This window comes from Papio anubis, chromosome 11 (assembly GCF_008728515.1).
Source record: "Papio anubis isolate 15944 chromosome 11, Panubis1.0, whole genome shotgun sequence".
Lineage (NCBI taxonomy): Eukaryota > Metazoa > Chordata > Mammalia > Primates > Cercopithecidae > Papio > Papio anubis.
Genome location: NC_044986.1, coordinates 91,275,596 through 91,290,922, shown reverse-complemented (window position 1 = coordinate 91,290,922; position 15,327 = coordinate 91,275,596). Strand labels below are relative to the sequence as shown.

The window sequence follows — 15,327 nt, the reverse complement described above, 5'->3', positions numbered from 1 at the left end:
TCACTGCAGCCTCCACCTACTGGGTTCAAGCTGAGGCTTCCCAAGTAGCTGGGATTACAGGCATGTGCCACCACGCCCAGCTAATTTTGTATTTTTAGTAGAGACAAGAGTTTATCCATGTTGGTCAGCCTGGTCTTAAACTCCCTACCTCAGGTGATCCACCCACCTCAGCCTCCCAAAGTGCTAGGATTGATTATAAGCATGAGCCACTGTGCTCGGTTCCCCTTTCATTTTTTCAAATCAACTTTGGTCAGCAATGGTGGTTCACACCTGTAATCCCAGAACTTTGGGAAGCCAAGACAGGAGGATCTCTTGTGGTCAGAAGTTCGAGACCAGCCTGGGCAACATAGCGAGACCCTCATCTCTTAAAAAAAAAAATTAGCTGGGCAAGGTGGCACATGCCCACGGTCCCAACTACTTGGGAGGAGGCTGTGGTAGGAGGATCACTTGGGCCCAGGAGTTCAAGGCTACAGTGAACCATGATTATGCCACTGCACTTTAACCTGGGCAATGGGGCAAGACCTTGTTTCAAAATAAATAAATAAATAAATAAATAAATAAATAAATAAATACACTTTACTGAGATATGGTTTACATAAAATAAAATGCGCCCATTTTAGTTATATAGTTTAATGAGTTTTTTTGTTTTTGTGAGACAGAGTCTCACTCTGTCATCCAGGTGGAGGACCTAGCCTGGAAAATATTTTTCAATGGAGAAGACTATGGTTTGCATTTTGGAGACATTACCTTTTACAGTGTTTTAATAATGAAAAGGCACAGGAAAATGCACATACAGTTACTCAAAGTACAGCCTTGGGGAGGGGAATGGGAAAGGAGAGGCAATGAAACGGCAGGGCCCTCAAAAGGATGGAACCTAAGTGACTAGACAGAAAGCATCTTGGCTTAAGTGGCAGCATAGCTAATATAATTTTACAGTAAGTTAAATAAAATGGAAGCTAACACGTTTGGTGCCCAAAGGCAAGAAATTGTACCAGTTGATGCCTTTTAGTCTAAGAGCTAGGATTCTGTACATAATGCTGAGTTTCCAGGCTGCACTTTTCCTGGATCAGAACCATTGCTTCTAGGCTGGGTGTGGTGGCTCGCACCTGTAATCCCAGTGCTTTGGGAGGTTTACTTGAGCCTACGAGTTTGAGACCAGCCTGGGCAACATAGCAAGACCCTGTCTCAAAAAAAAAAAAAAAAAAAAAAAAAAAACTAAACTAAAAATTAGCTGGATGTGGTGATGCACACCTGTAGTCCCTGATACTAGAGAGGCTTAGGTGGGAGGATTGCTGGAGCCCAGGGGTTGGAGGCTGCAGTGAGCTATGATGGTACCACTGTACTCCAGCCTGGGTGACAGAGCGACACTCTCTCAAAACAAAACACACACACACACACACCATGGCTTCCCTTTGTCTCCTGGTCCTCCTGGTCTTATAACCACATATGAAGTGTCTTCCTGCTTGGATTTTGTTCTATCGTGGGCATGGATTCTACTCTACAATCCTTCCTGGTTTTAGCAAACCACAATGGTTGATACAAAGATTAATAAGGGGAAAAGAATTTGAAGTAAAAGATTTCGCTAGGCTATTCTTTTTTGGAGGGAGAAAGTGTATTACTGCTTTTTAAAAAGGTACAGATTCAAAGCAAAAAAGAAAAAAGAAAAGAACGAACAGAGGAAAAAAAAGACGACTAAGTTAATCACTGTTTAACAGTAAATATCCCTAAAGACATCTCTTTGCATATATATTCAGTTTTGCAGTCAGCTTTCTCTCTCGACAATATTTTGTAGCTTTCTTTCTATAACAATAAATACAGATGTATATCCTTATTTTTATGACTTCATAGAATTCCACTGTAGTCCACTGTATGTAACTAGCTATCATTCATGGGCATTTAGGTTGCATTCAGTTTTTCACTATTATAAATTAAATGGCAATTTTTAGCATATTTTGCCCAACTAATCTGACATCTATGAATATTAATATTCTTTCCAAAGTTTAAAAAAATGAGTAATATTTTGTGAATGGAGAAAACTGTTAGCAGGAGTAGATGTATTTTTCCTTCCTGAGAAGTGCTTTCCTTTTGCTACTGTATTTCCAATATTACAATGTTCACGTTTAGGGTATGGAAGATAGTAACCTAAACCCTGTTCGTCTCTTCTGTTGAGCACTGTAGACACAGAAGCTTCCCAAGGAAAAGTTGTGAACTCTACACCTTGAGAGGAGGTTGAGGCAGTGGGGGTGAGAGGTATGAGTCTTTCTGGAGCTGACTTCACTGTTTTTCGCCTGATCTCCTGCATACTTGATGTCCCCATGTTTTCCTCTGAGTGCTCCAGGCCCTCCATGGTGGCTCCTGGCTGGATCCCCAGCAAGAGCTGATTCTGTGCTCTCACTGGTCCTTTCTCTCTAGCTTCTCACAGGTTACCGAGTGAAGGAATGAGGCTTACAGAGATTGCCCTGTGTTTTTCTGTTCCTTTAGTGCCTTGAGAGGTGAGCCAGCTGGCTAAGATACACTAGCTGGTACTGTGCTAGCAGAAAACGATAATTTTCATTTTGATGTGTGAACATTCCAAATACCACTTCTCAAAGACAAAATGAGATTTTAAGGCGTCAGTCCCAAAGGGATAGTCAACTGGCAATTTTGGGCCCCCTAATGGGCACTGAAGGTGTTATCACCAGGCAAACAGGGCCTTTGCATCCTCAGGGCACACTGGTGAGGGGGGCACCTGCTTTGACCTGCCTCTTTCCAGCCCAGTACCATAGCAAGCAGAGCTATACAGATGTTATGGAATCCATCTCATTTTCAAACAGAAGACCCCAGATTCTGGGGGCTGATACAAAAAGACGTGAAAATGGAGCTGGGATATAGGCAGAAGAGCGGGATTCACACTTCTTTCTTTTTATCTCTCACTGTTTTTCCTGGCATTTATCATACAGTGACTGATCAACATTCATTAAAACGTAGCATCATATACTTTGCCAAGGTAAAGTCCCCAGGAAATGCAGGACAGTAACTAAGCAACACGAAGACTCTGTGGTTTGTGATACTCATTTCTCAGGCTCCTGAGTGTATATGATGAGGTTATATCATGGAGAAACGCTGCAGGCAGAACCAACTACAAGTTCGTGTGATGGATAAAATAAAAAATGGGACTGTTAAAAGGACATGGTGAAGCAATGTGGAACGTGGAAAAGAAAAACATGTTGAGGAGCTGTCAGGGCCAGGTTAAGATGAATATAGCTCTTCAACTGTATGCAGCTTCCCTAGGTTAGGTATGGAAAGCTTTATTTTGATCTATCACAGGGAAACTGAGATTGAGACAATTACTCTTTCTGCAGATTTACCTAGAAAGGGCCTTGATGCCTGTTAGGTGTTACTGTTCTCAGTATCGTGCTACAAAGAGTAAAACAAGTTCTGTTTTGCACTTCAGAGCTTACTTGGAGAAATGCAAGCAAAACATAATACATCTTGATAAGTGTGTATAAATCATAACACATCTTGATAAGTATGTATAAAATGCTGCTAGGAGCAACGGAAATTTGTCCAATTACAGATCACAGAATGACCAAAAATTCTCTAGGTTTGGACCATCAATAAGGAAACAATTATTTGTGTAAAATGATGTAAACTTTCTAAGATGTCATATGGCAATATTAAGAGATTTAAAAATGTTCCTTTTTGGTCAAAATGACCTAGATATTCCAATTCTAATGATTCCTTTTATAGAAATGAGCAGATACAGACAAAGATTAGCATATAAAAATGTTCATCCCTGGCCGGGTGCAGTGGCTCACGCCTGTAATCCCAGCACTTTGGGAGGCCGAGATGGGCGGATCACGAGGTCAGGAGAGAGAGAGCATCCTGGCTAACATGGTGAAACCCCGTCTCTACTAAAAATACAAAAAAAAAATTTTTTTTTTTCATCCCGGAACTGTTTTTATTATCCTGAAAAAGAAACAAATGAAATGTCCATTCACTGGGCAGAGGTTAAATAAGTTAGAGTACACCTAATATATTTTGCAGTCATTATAGTTTTAAAAAAATGCTAACTGGCATGGGAAATATTTATTCAGAGAGAATCTATGTGAGTTTATCATCTCCAGTCTCCAGTATGAAGGACAAAGGAAAAGCATTGTTTGTGCCAGGCCTTGAAGGTTAAGTCAGATGCAGAGGTGGGGAGGAATAGCGCTCAGAGGGACGAGGTCACAGGAGCAAAGTGAGAGGCCACAGTGGCAAACACCGAGGGAGTTGTGAGCAGGTTTGAGAGGCTGGGGAGAAAGCCTGGGGAGCAGGCCAACTTGACTGTCAGGTGGGCTGGGTTTTTAGTCTAAAAACAATGAGAAGCTATTGACGGATTTTAAGCAGGGGAGGGACAGGACCACCCACTTCAGTAGGGTCTATTGAGCTGCTCCTGGGGGGCCCAGGGCTATTTTAATGTTGAATTATAGCTGCAGTGCCTTTTGAGTTCCTTGGAGGTTACTAACGTGAGACAGAGACAAGTACAACTCATCAACTATCCCTTTTTGGCTTTTAAAATGCTGTCGGGTTTTGTCCTGTTAGGAACAGGGTCTGAAGTGAAGCCAGTTAACTAAGATTAAGGTATCTGAAAGTGCCTGGCTCGGGGGAGACACTCAATAAATCCCCTCCCAAAGTCAGTCACCTTGGATAGAAAGATTTCTTGCCAGGGTATATTCAAGGAGCTTCCTGTTCACAGGAACCGTTAGCTACAGTTCTGGGAATACTGAAGAAGTGTTGTATTAAAGTAATACATCAGACAATCCTTCTAATTTTCATGGGCCTAATCTGCCTCTTGGGTGAATCATTTATTTTTACCACTTATACCGTATCTTGGCTCCGGAGCCTGCCTACTGTATCATTCCATTCCATCCTGGATTCTCCTATGGGGAGCCAAGTACACATGATGGCCCCACAGGTCTTGGTCATAGTACCTATCGTCTGGGGGCCAATCAAGGAAAACTACCACTGGATGCTAGAACTCCACCTATCATGACCATACTCCAAGAAGCAGAGAAGAGGTAGCTTTTTTTTTTTGAGATGGAGTCTTGCTCTTGTCATGCAGGCTGGAGTGCAGTGGCACCATCTCAGCTCACTGCAAACCTCCACCTCCTGGGTTCAAGCAATTCTCCCTCCTCAGCCTCCTGAGTAGCTGGGATTACAGGCGTGCGGCACCATGCCCGGTTAATTTTTGTATGTTTAGTAGAGACAGGGTTTTGCCATGTTGGCCAGGCTGGTCTCAAACTCCTGACCTCTGGTGATCCACCGCCTTGGGCTCCCAAAGTGCTAGGACTACAGGCGTGAGCCACCGTGCCTGGCTAGAGGTAGCCTCTTTGGAGACCTTTTCTGGAAGCATCCACTCACATCTTAGTGGCCAGACTTAGTCCTGTGGCCAGCTGTCATCTTTGAGCTGGGCATATTGCTGTACTTCACGAAACAGGCCTTGAAACTATGGGAGATGGGAGAACAGCCACTGGGGAGCACAGTAGCCACCTCTCTCACTTCAACCTATACCTGACCCTGCTAGATGCTACATTTTGCCTGATCACAGGTACATCCCAGTTCTCAAGGATCCCACATATATATACCATTTCTCTTCTTGAAGAGTATGGAAGGATAAAGAAGGTAGAGTTTGGCAAGAGATAGTCTGGGCTTCCTAAGGCCATTTAGTGTGGGGACAGATAGTGAACTTGCAGTGGTGAGGCAGATAAATCAGTTTCCAAGTGGGCTTTCTCCCAGATGCCAGAGACCTTGGCTGTTCCTGTTTCATCATGCATTCTATTAACAAAGGTTTTACTTAAGAAAAATATGTGGCACAAGTGCTACCTTCTCCCTCACTCCTTCCCTCATGGCGGCTCCCTTCTCTGCTAAGCTGGAACATGACCTCAGAATCCTCCTCAACACAACATCCCTGGCAGTTACTCTCGTCCAAAAGACTTGGCACTACTACTTAAAACTATTAGCCATCCTTATTTTCTTGCGGGAATTTTTATTTGGATAGAGAATTTCTGGGTAGTTCCTAATTTCATGGAAATAAATTTCTCATGGTGCAATTTGAGGTATATGCCCAGGCGATAAATGTAGATATTTATAGGTGGCAGGCGTGGCATTCCTTAGATTTCACCACTCAGTGGCTGCAATCACTCTCATTGCTGGAAACTTGTTCTTGTGATTGTTTAACTTACTGGACTGTGAATTTCTCCAGAATGGAAACTATAATCCACTTTTGTATCCTCATGGTTCCTGGCTCAGTATACTCTCAAAAATGTTATCCATAAATGAGTCACCTGCCTTGATCAAGGTCAAGTGGTTATCAAAGTAAATACTTCCCCTGTAGCTGGTTACACTGTGGACTGCCTACCACCAAGGACAAAAGGCAGGCCTCATTTGGAGAGGAGGTCGGTGACAGGAGGAGCATCAGTAGCACAACACACAGAAGGTCTTGGTTATTCCACAACTGCCTTAGAAATGCTTGAGTAACTGTCATGAGAAACTGACTAGCAGGTGAAAGGGCAGCCATACCCCGAGGAGACGCTACACATTTTCCTTTTCACGAAAGGTTCAGGTCCTGGGCTAACCCAGCTCAGTGTTTTCTGTGTTCCAGGAGGTGACTCAGGCAGTTGTGCAAATGACTGACTCATATTTCATGGATATGAGTATGGCTGATGTAAGACTGCAATTATCTCCTCCTGATTCAATTAAGGTAGCCTATTCTTGATTGTTTTTATAAGTAGATCTATAAATTATACAAGTTGATACTAATATCGCTTATGTTTTAAATAGTGTGGTTCCACAGAAAATTTTGTTTTTTTCTGTGAAAAACAAAGCTACTATTGCTACAACAGCATCGAGAGCACTGACTTAGCTATAGTTCATCTGAGTTGTTTTTTTTTTTTTTTTTTGAGACAGAGTCTCGCTCTGTCGCCCAGGCTGGAGTGCAGTGGCGCGATCTCGGCTCACTGCAACCTCCGCCTCGCGGGTTCAGGCCATTCTCCTGCCTCAGCCTCCCGAGCAGCTGGGACTACAGGTGCCCGCCACCACGCCTGGCTAATTTTTTGTATTTTTAAAAGAGACAGGGTTTTACCGTGTTAGCCAGCATGGTCTTGATCTCCTGACCTTGTGATCCACCCGCCTTGGCCTCCCAAATTGCTCGGATTACAGGTGTGAGCCACCATGCCTGGCCCACCTAAGTTTTATATTTACCTGGTTACAGTGATCAAATTATTCAACAGTGATCATGGAGAAAGATGAAACAAAATAATTCCCAGAAGATTCTTTCTGCTCAAACAGCAGGGTGGGTATGAGTAGATCCAGGCCAATTTCCTTTTTTTTTTTTTAAGAGACAGGGTCTCACTCTGTCACCTAGGCTGGAGTGCAGTGGTGCAATCATAGCTCACTGCAACCTCCAACTCCCAGACTCAAGCCATCCTCCTAATCCTCCTCAAGCTTGAGGACAGGCCTTGTTACAGTGCTCAGTGTGTACCTCTCCCCTTCCCCACTCCCCTTGTCCACATTCTGGGCTAGATCCACACTCTACTGAGGAACTGTCCCTGTATTTTGATTCCCGAGTGACACAGTGCTGGAGATGCTGTGGCTAGATACACGTTATTTCTGCATATGGCTATTCCTCAACCTTGTTGCCTGTCTTCTTACTCTGGTCTGAGGGCTGAACCCCACAGAAATAACAAGGCTACCCTCATCCCTTTCTCTCCCTTAAAGGTTAGTACTAGTCCTAAGTGGTCAGCTCCCAGCTTCCTTTAGGACAGAAAAGAGAGGAGAGAAGCAACACTTGTTTTTCTACTCACAAAGTCCCGGAGATGGGAGGTAGGAGGTTGGCGTGGATGTAGCTTGGACTTCGGAATTTAGAACCAGGTTCAAATTCCCAGTTAGGACATTTCTCAGTAGTTTGATCTTGCATAGGTTTACTTATCAGAGTTAAAGTGTCTATTTATAAAATGGGGTACAACTTATCAGATTTAGATGTAAGAAATAGTATAGTGCATGGCAGCTAGCAGGGTTTCAACAAATGACATCTCTCATTACTATCATTTTGACATCACATTTCTCTGCTTAGAGTTGGTTACTGTTCTGCAATTTTTCCCAAAGTGTCACTGTGTGTCAGGCAGGGAGCATCTGCCTGGAGGAGTCTGAAGTGTGCATGTAGGGTGGGTGAGTTGCGGGGGTCGGCAACCAGGCAAATCACTAGCGAGGCTTTAGTACCCATCTTTTCTCTCCAGGATTCTTGACCAAAAGTTACACTCTAAAGTCCAAACAGGTACATACCTAAGGGGAATATGGTGGAAATGTCACAGAGGAGATAGGCATGGTGCGGGGGCAGAAAAATCCCGGCAGACCACAGGCTGTACCACCCTTTGTTAAGGGTATGTGGCTACATTGATCTCTGGTCTTCCAGATGCTCTTCCCAGTTAACACTGCCCAGTGACCTGCCTGGACAGGAAGCAAGTCACCTTAGTGCCACTGTCTCTTTCTCCTCTTAAGCCCTCAAACCACAATTGAATGTAAATGTTATACATTTTATAATGAAATAAAAATTGTGTAATGCGCCTAAGTAGATATGCCACACACCTATGGTTCAATGACTGAATGCTGACTTTCATATATGGCCCAAATTACAAAGCAGCAATCAGAACAGACAACAAGGGAACTCCTCTCCCAAGGGTTCAGCAATCTGACCCAAACTGCATAGCCCAGACAATCTGAATACACACATGCAAGTGTAAATATGCCCCAATCAGCTTTCCCAGGAAGCAGGAAGGTCTACACAGCCTCAATGAAGAGCACTATTTTGGACTGTTGCTGTCTACCCACCCTCTCCAGGGCTGTAATTCTTTAGAATTCCCCTTTCACACTTCTTTTCTCATCTGGTCAGCATTACCACTTTGCAGCCACTTATTTTCCATGGACATCTGCCACTTATCCTAACAAATAGCATTAATACAGACGAGAGCATGGAGCTTTTAAAATATGGACTAATAAATGTATAAACAGTACTTGGAAAGGGAGAGAAAGCACAGGTTAAAACATGGCTAGATGTAGAGAATTAAATGAAATGTTTATAAAGCCTTTCACAAGATGTCCACACATTGCTGATGCCAGACAAATACCAAGTCCCTTATTCCTTCTCTTCCCTTTTAGTACCTGGATTTGTCACTAACAGGTACTGAGGTCTGAATAAATCAAGGCATGATTTCATTTCTCGGCCTCAGTTTCCTCATATAAAAAATTAAGATAGCTGTACTATCATACTAGTCTTTTTTTCAAGAACTAGTTCAAAAAATTCCCAGCCCCCCCACCCCCCGACCAGTCTCATGACTCTCCTCAGTAAATATTTGGAAAAAGGGTGGGAAGTTTGTTTCTCCACCTTATATTCTTCCCAATAAAGGCAAGAAAAGTCAGGGATGGGCGTCGGGATGGAATGCGAACCAACATTTACTGTACTTCTCTCATAGCCAGGAACGTTCACATACCTTGATCTTAGTCAACTGGCCTAAGTGAACTTGTCCCCATCACGACAAAACCCGAAGGCATTCTAAAAGCAAAGCAAAGCAAGGGCAGTGGATGAATTTTGTTAATTTAGTTCTCTACCTCACGTTAACCTCCAAGGAACTAAAAAAAAACTCCACAGCGAATTCAACATTAAAATAGCTCTGGGACCTCAAGATTTATTTCACAGCTTAAAACAAGGTCACCATCAAGTTCTCGGCAAAGCTCAAAATATAATAGAAGAGAGAACTCCCAAATCAAGGCCCAGCTTCTTTTAAATGCTAAAACAAAAACAAAACCCAGGTGCCGTGGCTCATGCCCATAATCCCACGGGAGGCCGAGACGGGAGGATTGCTTGAAGCCAGGAGTTCGATACCAGCGCGGGTTACGAAGCGATATCCCATCTCTACAAAAAGTTAACACAGACACACACTCACATCCACCACCTTAGCCTGGCTTAGGGTCGGGAGCCCGTGTTACGAAGCGAGATCCCATCTCTACAAAAAGTTAACACACACACACACACCCTACCTTAGCCTGATGTAGTGGCGGTGGCCTGTAGTCCTCACTGCTTTGGACACACACACACACACACCCTACCTTAGCCAGGGGTGGTGGCGCGCGCCACACACACACACACACACACACACACAAACACACACACCCTACCTTAGCCAGGGGTGGTGGCGCGCGCCTGTAGTCCCGGCTACTTTGGAGGCTGAGGCGGGAGAATCGCTTGAGCCCAGGAGTTCGAGGCTGCAGTGAGCCGAGATTGCGCCACTGCCCTCCAGCCTGGGCGACAGAGCGAAACCGTATCTCTAAAAAAATAAATTAGAAGAAGAAGAAGACAAAAAGAACCAGACCGGTCTCGGAGAGGCAGGCGCAGCCTCAGCTCCCTGGGCCTGCGTCCCCAATCCGGGCCCGGCTGCACTCGCGCCCGTTGCGGGTCCCGGGGACACACCTCGCACACCGCGCTAGGCCCCGTTCCGTCCAGCCCGGGGGAGTGGAGGAGGCAGAGGCCGGGTGGGGAAGGGCCTCCAGAAACTGAGCTCCCGACGACGTCTCCCGCGACCCCAGCGCCGGAGAGAGGCGCGGCCCCCGGGAGCGATCCCACATCCGCGCAGGGCCGCGCCGCCCCGGCCCTCCCAGCGGCCGCCGATCTGCTTCCAGGGCAGAGGGAAGGGGCGGTGACGGGGCGGGGCGGGGGCTGCGACGAGGGCGGGCGCCGCTGGCGGGGGAGGGCCGTCAGCATCCTCCCTGGCCGCACCGCGCCGCGCGGGGCCCAGGGGCCGCGCCCACGCCCGCTGCCCGCTAGCTCGCCGGCTAGTCCAGTAGTCCGGCGCTGACACGCGTGCCCCCGGCTTGAACCGGAACCTCTTGAGGAGGCGGCCGCCGCTGCCGGGGAAGCGGACACCGACCGGGAAGCGCGGGGGGAGGCGGCCTGCGCGGCGCCGCCCGCCATGGCCGCGGCGGGGTGAGGTAGGCGCGGCGGCCGCAGTCGCGCGGACCCGAGCGCTCCTCCGCCGCGGATAGGCCGGCCGAGGGGGAGTCGGGGCCGTCGCCCGCTCGTCGCCGCCGCCGCCCATGGCGAGGCCCCGCCGCCGCCGCCGCTGCTGACCCGGCGGCTGGCCGCGGCTTCCGCCCCCTCCCTTGGCGGCGAGCGGGCGGGCCTCCCCACACGCCCCCGCCGCCCGCGCCCCGCGTCTGCCCGACCCGGGTAGGGGAGAACAGGACCGCAGCAGGAGTCGGGGGGCCGCCGAAGATGGGGAACACTACCTCGTGCTGCGTGTCGTCCAGCCCCAAGCTCCGGAGAAATGCCCATTCCCGGCTGGAGTCCTACCGGCCGGACACGGACCTGAGCCGCGAGGACACGGGCTGCAACCTGCAGCACATCAGCGACCGGGAGAACATAGATGGTGAGTGCGGCCCGCCGAGCCCCCTGCCCTTCCCCGCGGCTTCAGCCGCACACCCAGCGTCGGGGCGGCCCGGCTGCACTTGCTTGCTCAGCCGGTCTCGGCGACCCTTGCATAACCGGGGCTTCGCCCGCGCAGCCGAGGCGCCCAGGGCCCCGCAGCCTCCGGGCGTACCCCTGGCTAGTTACCCCCAAGTGAGCGGCCGCGGAAACTTTGCAGGCCCGCGGCAACCAGCACGGCGGGCCGGGGGCGGGTGTGTGCGCGTGGGTCGCGAGGTGACAGGAGCCGGTCCTCGTCCTTAATGGAGCGGCCAGCGCTGGGCGGGGGCGGCCCGGGAGCTCGGGGTTCCAGGCATTACCTGAATGCAGCCCGAAGCCAAGTTGTGCACGTGTTTGTCCTATAAAAGCCAAGTGAGTGCATTCCCATTTTGGAATCCCGGTGTCTCCAACCTGGAGTTGGAGAAACATGTTGCCTTGAGTCAGTTCCTCGGAAGCTTACAAATGGACTTCACTTGGCTGACCCCCGTTCCCATTCTCCCGTTTTTTTAAAAAAGATATTTTTGAGTGGCGGTTCCAGGATTAGAGTCAAATAGCTTCTCCCGAGAATGCTCTTTAAAAGATTGTCAAGACACCTTTGGGTTAAGTCACCCACTTTTTGCATGAGCCCGAAATGCAGTCCTATGAATTTATAATTTATTCAGGTGACTTTTGGTTGGACTGGAGTTTGCAAAAAGAAAAAAAGCTAAGACTAATTACTGCACCCAGTAATGTTTTATTTTATTGGTTTGGCAACGTATTTATTAGCACTGTTGCGCAATGATATCGACAGAGGGATATTTATGTATCATGCTTAAAATATAGTTTATAGAATTTTCAACTGAAAAGATTTGAAATTGGAAATATCTTTTTATGACAACGTGATTTTTTTTTAACCCAAACATCTTCTCATAATCTGCTTGAACTAATATGAAAAAATTTTTGTGTAAATGAATGAACACAACTCCATATTCATTCCTGTCGACTTTAGGATGGAATATTCTCTTTACTGTGGAAAGGCCACGTTTAAACTCTGCTAAAGGAAAGATTTTTCTCGTTTGTCTTTGAGTAATTTATTCCAAGTGGTAATTTCATCTTTTTTAGGAGGGCATCTTTATTAAATGAGTGCCATGTATAAAGAGACTAACACAACGTCTGGTTTCTAGTACGCGCTTAGTAAACTATCCATATGATGTTTCTAGTGTTGTTATTTTAGATTTCCATTATTTTAAACATACTCTTAGATGTTTGAACTACAGCCATATTTTCTTCTTAAATCTGTGCATTAAAGGCATTTAAAGAAGAATGAAGGCCACATCAGTCTTGATCACTTTCACAGCCTCTAGCATCTGAAAGAAAAGTCTAGCATATAACAAACATTCAGTAAGTATTGCACTTTAAAGGGAGGAATAAATGAATGAATTTATTACAGAAAGCCATTACCCAGTCCTATACTATGTTGACAGGCGAAAACATTTGGAAATAATTTCTTCTTTATGCTGTGCAGTAACTTTCTTTATGTTGTGCAGTATCTAGCGGAGGCTTTATGTTTTGAATGATGGATCAAAAAAAAAAAAAAAAGAGAAAAAAACTAAAGATTTACATTTCTTAGAGCCAGGCTGCATAGTTATTATAGACTATTGTAAGGAAATAAGGTGGAAAAAATAAGTGTAACCAGGTATTTGGCACTAAGGCTTAGTACAATTTTGCCAGAGTACAGTGAAATGATATTTTGTGTTCTTTCATTTCAAAGAAATCTTAAGTTTCAGTCATTAGGAATTTTTGAGAGAACGTTTGGAAGACTGTTTTGCAGATTCAGCATAGTTTAAGAGAGTATAGGGCAGGTTTCCAATCTAGGCTGTGGGGTGTCCTCTCATCCCAGATCCCAGTTCTTATGATTATGCTAGTTTAAACCCCAAAATACTAATTCATCTTCTGTCTCTCAGATTCAATAAATAATACTTCCAGCATTGACCCAGCCAGCAGTTCTCAACATTGGTTTCAGTTAAACTAGAAATCTAGTACTGTACATTGCCATTAATATGTTTGATTAAATCTCTCCAAGGTGGTTCTGAGATGCAGGTAGGCCTGAGAATTGTTGGCTGGACGAATCTTGGAAGTGTTACCTGCTGTTCAGGGACATTTTTGGTAGAAATTCATTATCAGAGGCTGAGAGAAGAGAACAGTTTTAATTAGATAGTATGTATATATGCACACAACATCTGTATGTCTGTATTTGCTAATCTGTATCTGTATGTATTTGAACTGAGTTATATTGATTGTTAGGTTATTAGTAAACATTTTAAAACTAGATTTTAAGAATTATTGATTCTAGTATATATCAAAAGCTGAAGTACTCAAGTACCATTTTTTTTTTATGTCCTGAAAAACATCCCACCCAGCTGGTTTAGAAAGGTTTGAAGTTCATGGGTCTTCTATGATAGGTTAGCGTCTTTAAATCACAGAGATATGATATGTGTATCCATGTTTTCTTCCCTCTGTCACCAGACACATGAAGGGATAATATTTGTCCTGTAGAATTTCAGTAACAATTTTAGAGTCCGGGTACTTAGATGTCTATGGTGCTTTATGGCAACTTAATGTGTCTTTGTACTCAGTGTATCTTAGTGTTAGGTGATTCATGTTTTTGAAATTGGTATTAGACTCATGCTCCCCAGGTATTATTTTTTATGAAATCATTCAGAGATTGAGAAAAAACAACAACACATAACAACGATAGTAATCTTCAGAACAATTCTTTAGGAAAAGAAAAAAAATGATAGTAATAATTGCAACCTATATATTACTTTGTCTGTACCAGCTGCTGCTCTAAGTACTTGGATTCCATTCATTTACTTAGAACTCACAGTAACCCTATGGGTAATATTATCCTTACTTTAGGACAAAGAAATGAGTCATTGAGAGGAGAAATGACTTGTCCAAAGTCACACAGCCAATACGTGGCAAGTGGAAACTTTCCATTGTTGCTTGACGTAGCCATCAAACGTTAGCTAGTTTGGGGTTGCCTTCTGGGGTAGGGTGTCTTGTCATTGCAGTCATATCCAAACTTTCTCAAAGATAAACAGCTTCTGTCTGCAGCAGTTATTCAGTCCAGACTTCCAGGACTAGATTATTTCTGTGGGAGGAAAAAGGGAGGGAGGGACTAAAGAAAATTTAAAATGTGAGGAGATCAAATAAATCAGGATACTTGTAACAGCTGTACCATAGAGTCTTTGTAGGGTTTTACCTCAAAATGGTTAATGGCAACTTCATTTTTTTTTTTTTTTTTGAGATGGAGTTTTGCTCTGTCACCCAGGCTGGAGTGCAGTAGCACAATCTTGGCTCACTGCAACCTCCGCCTCCCCAATTCAAGCGATTCTCCTGCCTCAGCGTCCCAAGTAGCTGGGATTACAGGCATGTGCCACCATGCCCGGCTAATTTTGTATTTTTAGTAGAGGTGGGGTTTCTCCATATTTGTTAGACTGGTCTCGAAATCCCAACCTCAGGTCATCTGCCCACCTTGGCCTTCCAAAGTGCAGAGATTACAGGGGTGAGACACCGCTCCTGGCCCATTCTTTTCATTTTTATAGCTTACCTGTCATACTTGACAACTCACTTTCTCCCTCGTCTTGTATCATATCTGGTAGGAAAGTGTGGCTCTCCGTCCTCAGAATACATCCAGACTTTGACCACTCTCAAGACCTCTACTGCTGCTGTTCTGAAGATCTAAGCAGCTGCTGTCTCCGCCAGCCCACCTGGTCTCCCTGCTTCCTCCCTTGCCTACTCCAGTCTGTTCTCAACACAACAGCCATGGCTGAGATCCTTTAAAAAACTTTAACTTATTCCTTCACTCAAAA

The 15,327-nt window shown here is 45.4% G+C and overlaps 2 protein-coding genes across 26 annotated transcripts in view; one reads left to right on the top strand and one right to left on the bottom strand.

The window, feature by feature from the left end:
* Positions 1–10,693, bottom strand: part of LOC103887425 — a 115,505-nt gene extending 104,812 nt beyond the window's left edge. For 2 of the 19 annotated variants that reach the window (XR_004177047.1, XR_004177048.1), the window contains exon 1: positions 8,302–10,173. The gene's annotated coding sequence lies outside the window, so the exon portion shown is untranslated. The other 17 variants (XR_004177049.1, XR_004177050.1, XR_004177046.1 and 14 more) reach the window with 16 other exon arrangements.
* CCNY (cyclin Y) overlaps positions 1–15,327 on the top strand; it is a 310,137-nt gene that overhangs the window by 78,530 nt on the left and 216,280 nt on the right. The window contains exon 1 of one of the 7 annotated variants that reach the window (XM_003903550.4): positions 10,773–11,438. The exons of 3 other annotated variants lie outside the window; for them this stretch is intronic. In XM_003903550.4, coding sequence (XP_003903599.1) covers positions 11,285–11,438 — 154 coding nt within the window. In that variant the 5' untranslated portion in view covers positions 10,773–11,284. Of the gene's footprint in view, positions 1–10,772; positions 11,439–15,327 lie in introns of those variants that run through there. 3 more of the 7 variants (XM_009214282.3, XM_009214284.4, XM_021943194.2) reach the window with 3 other exon arrangements.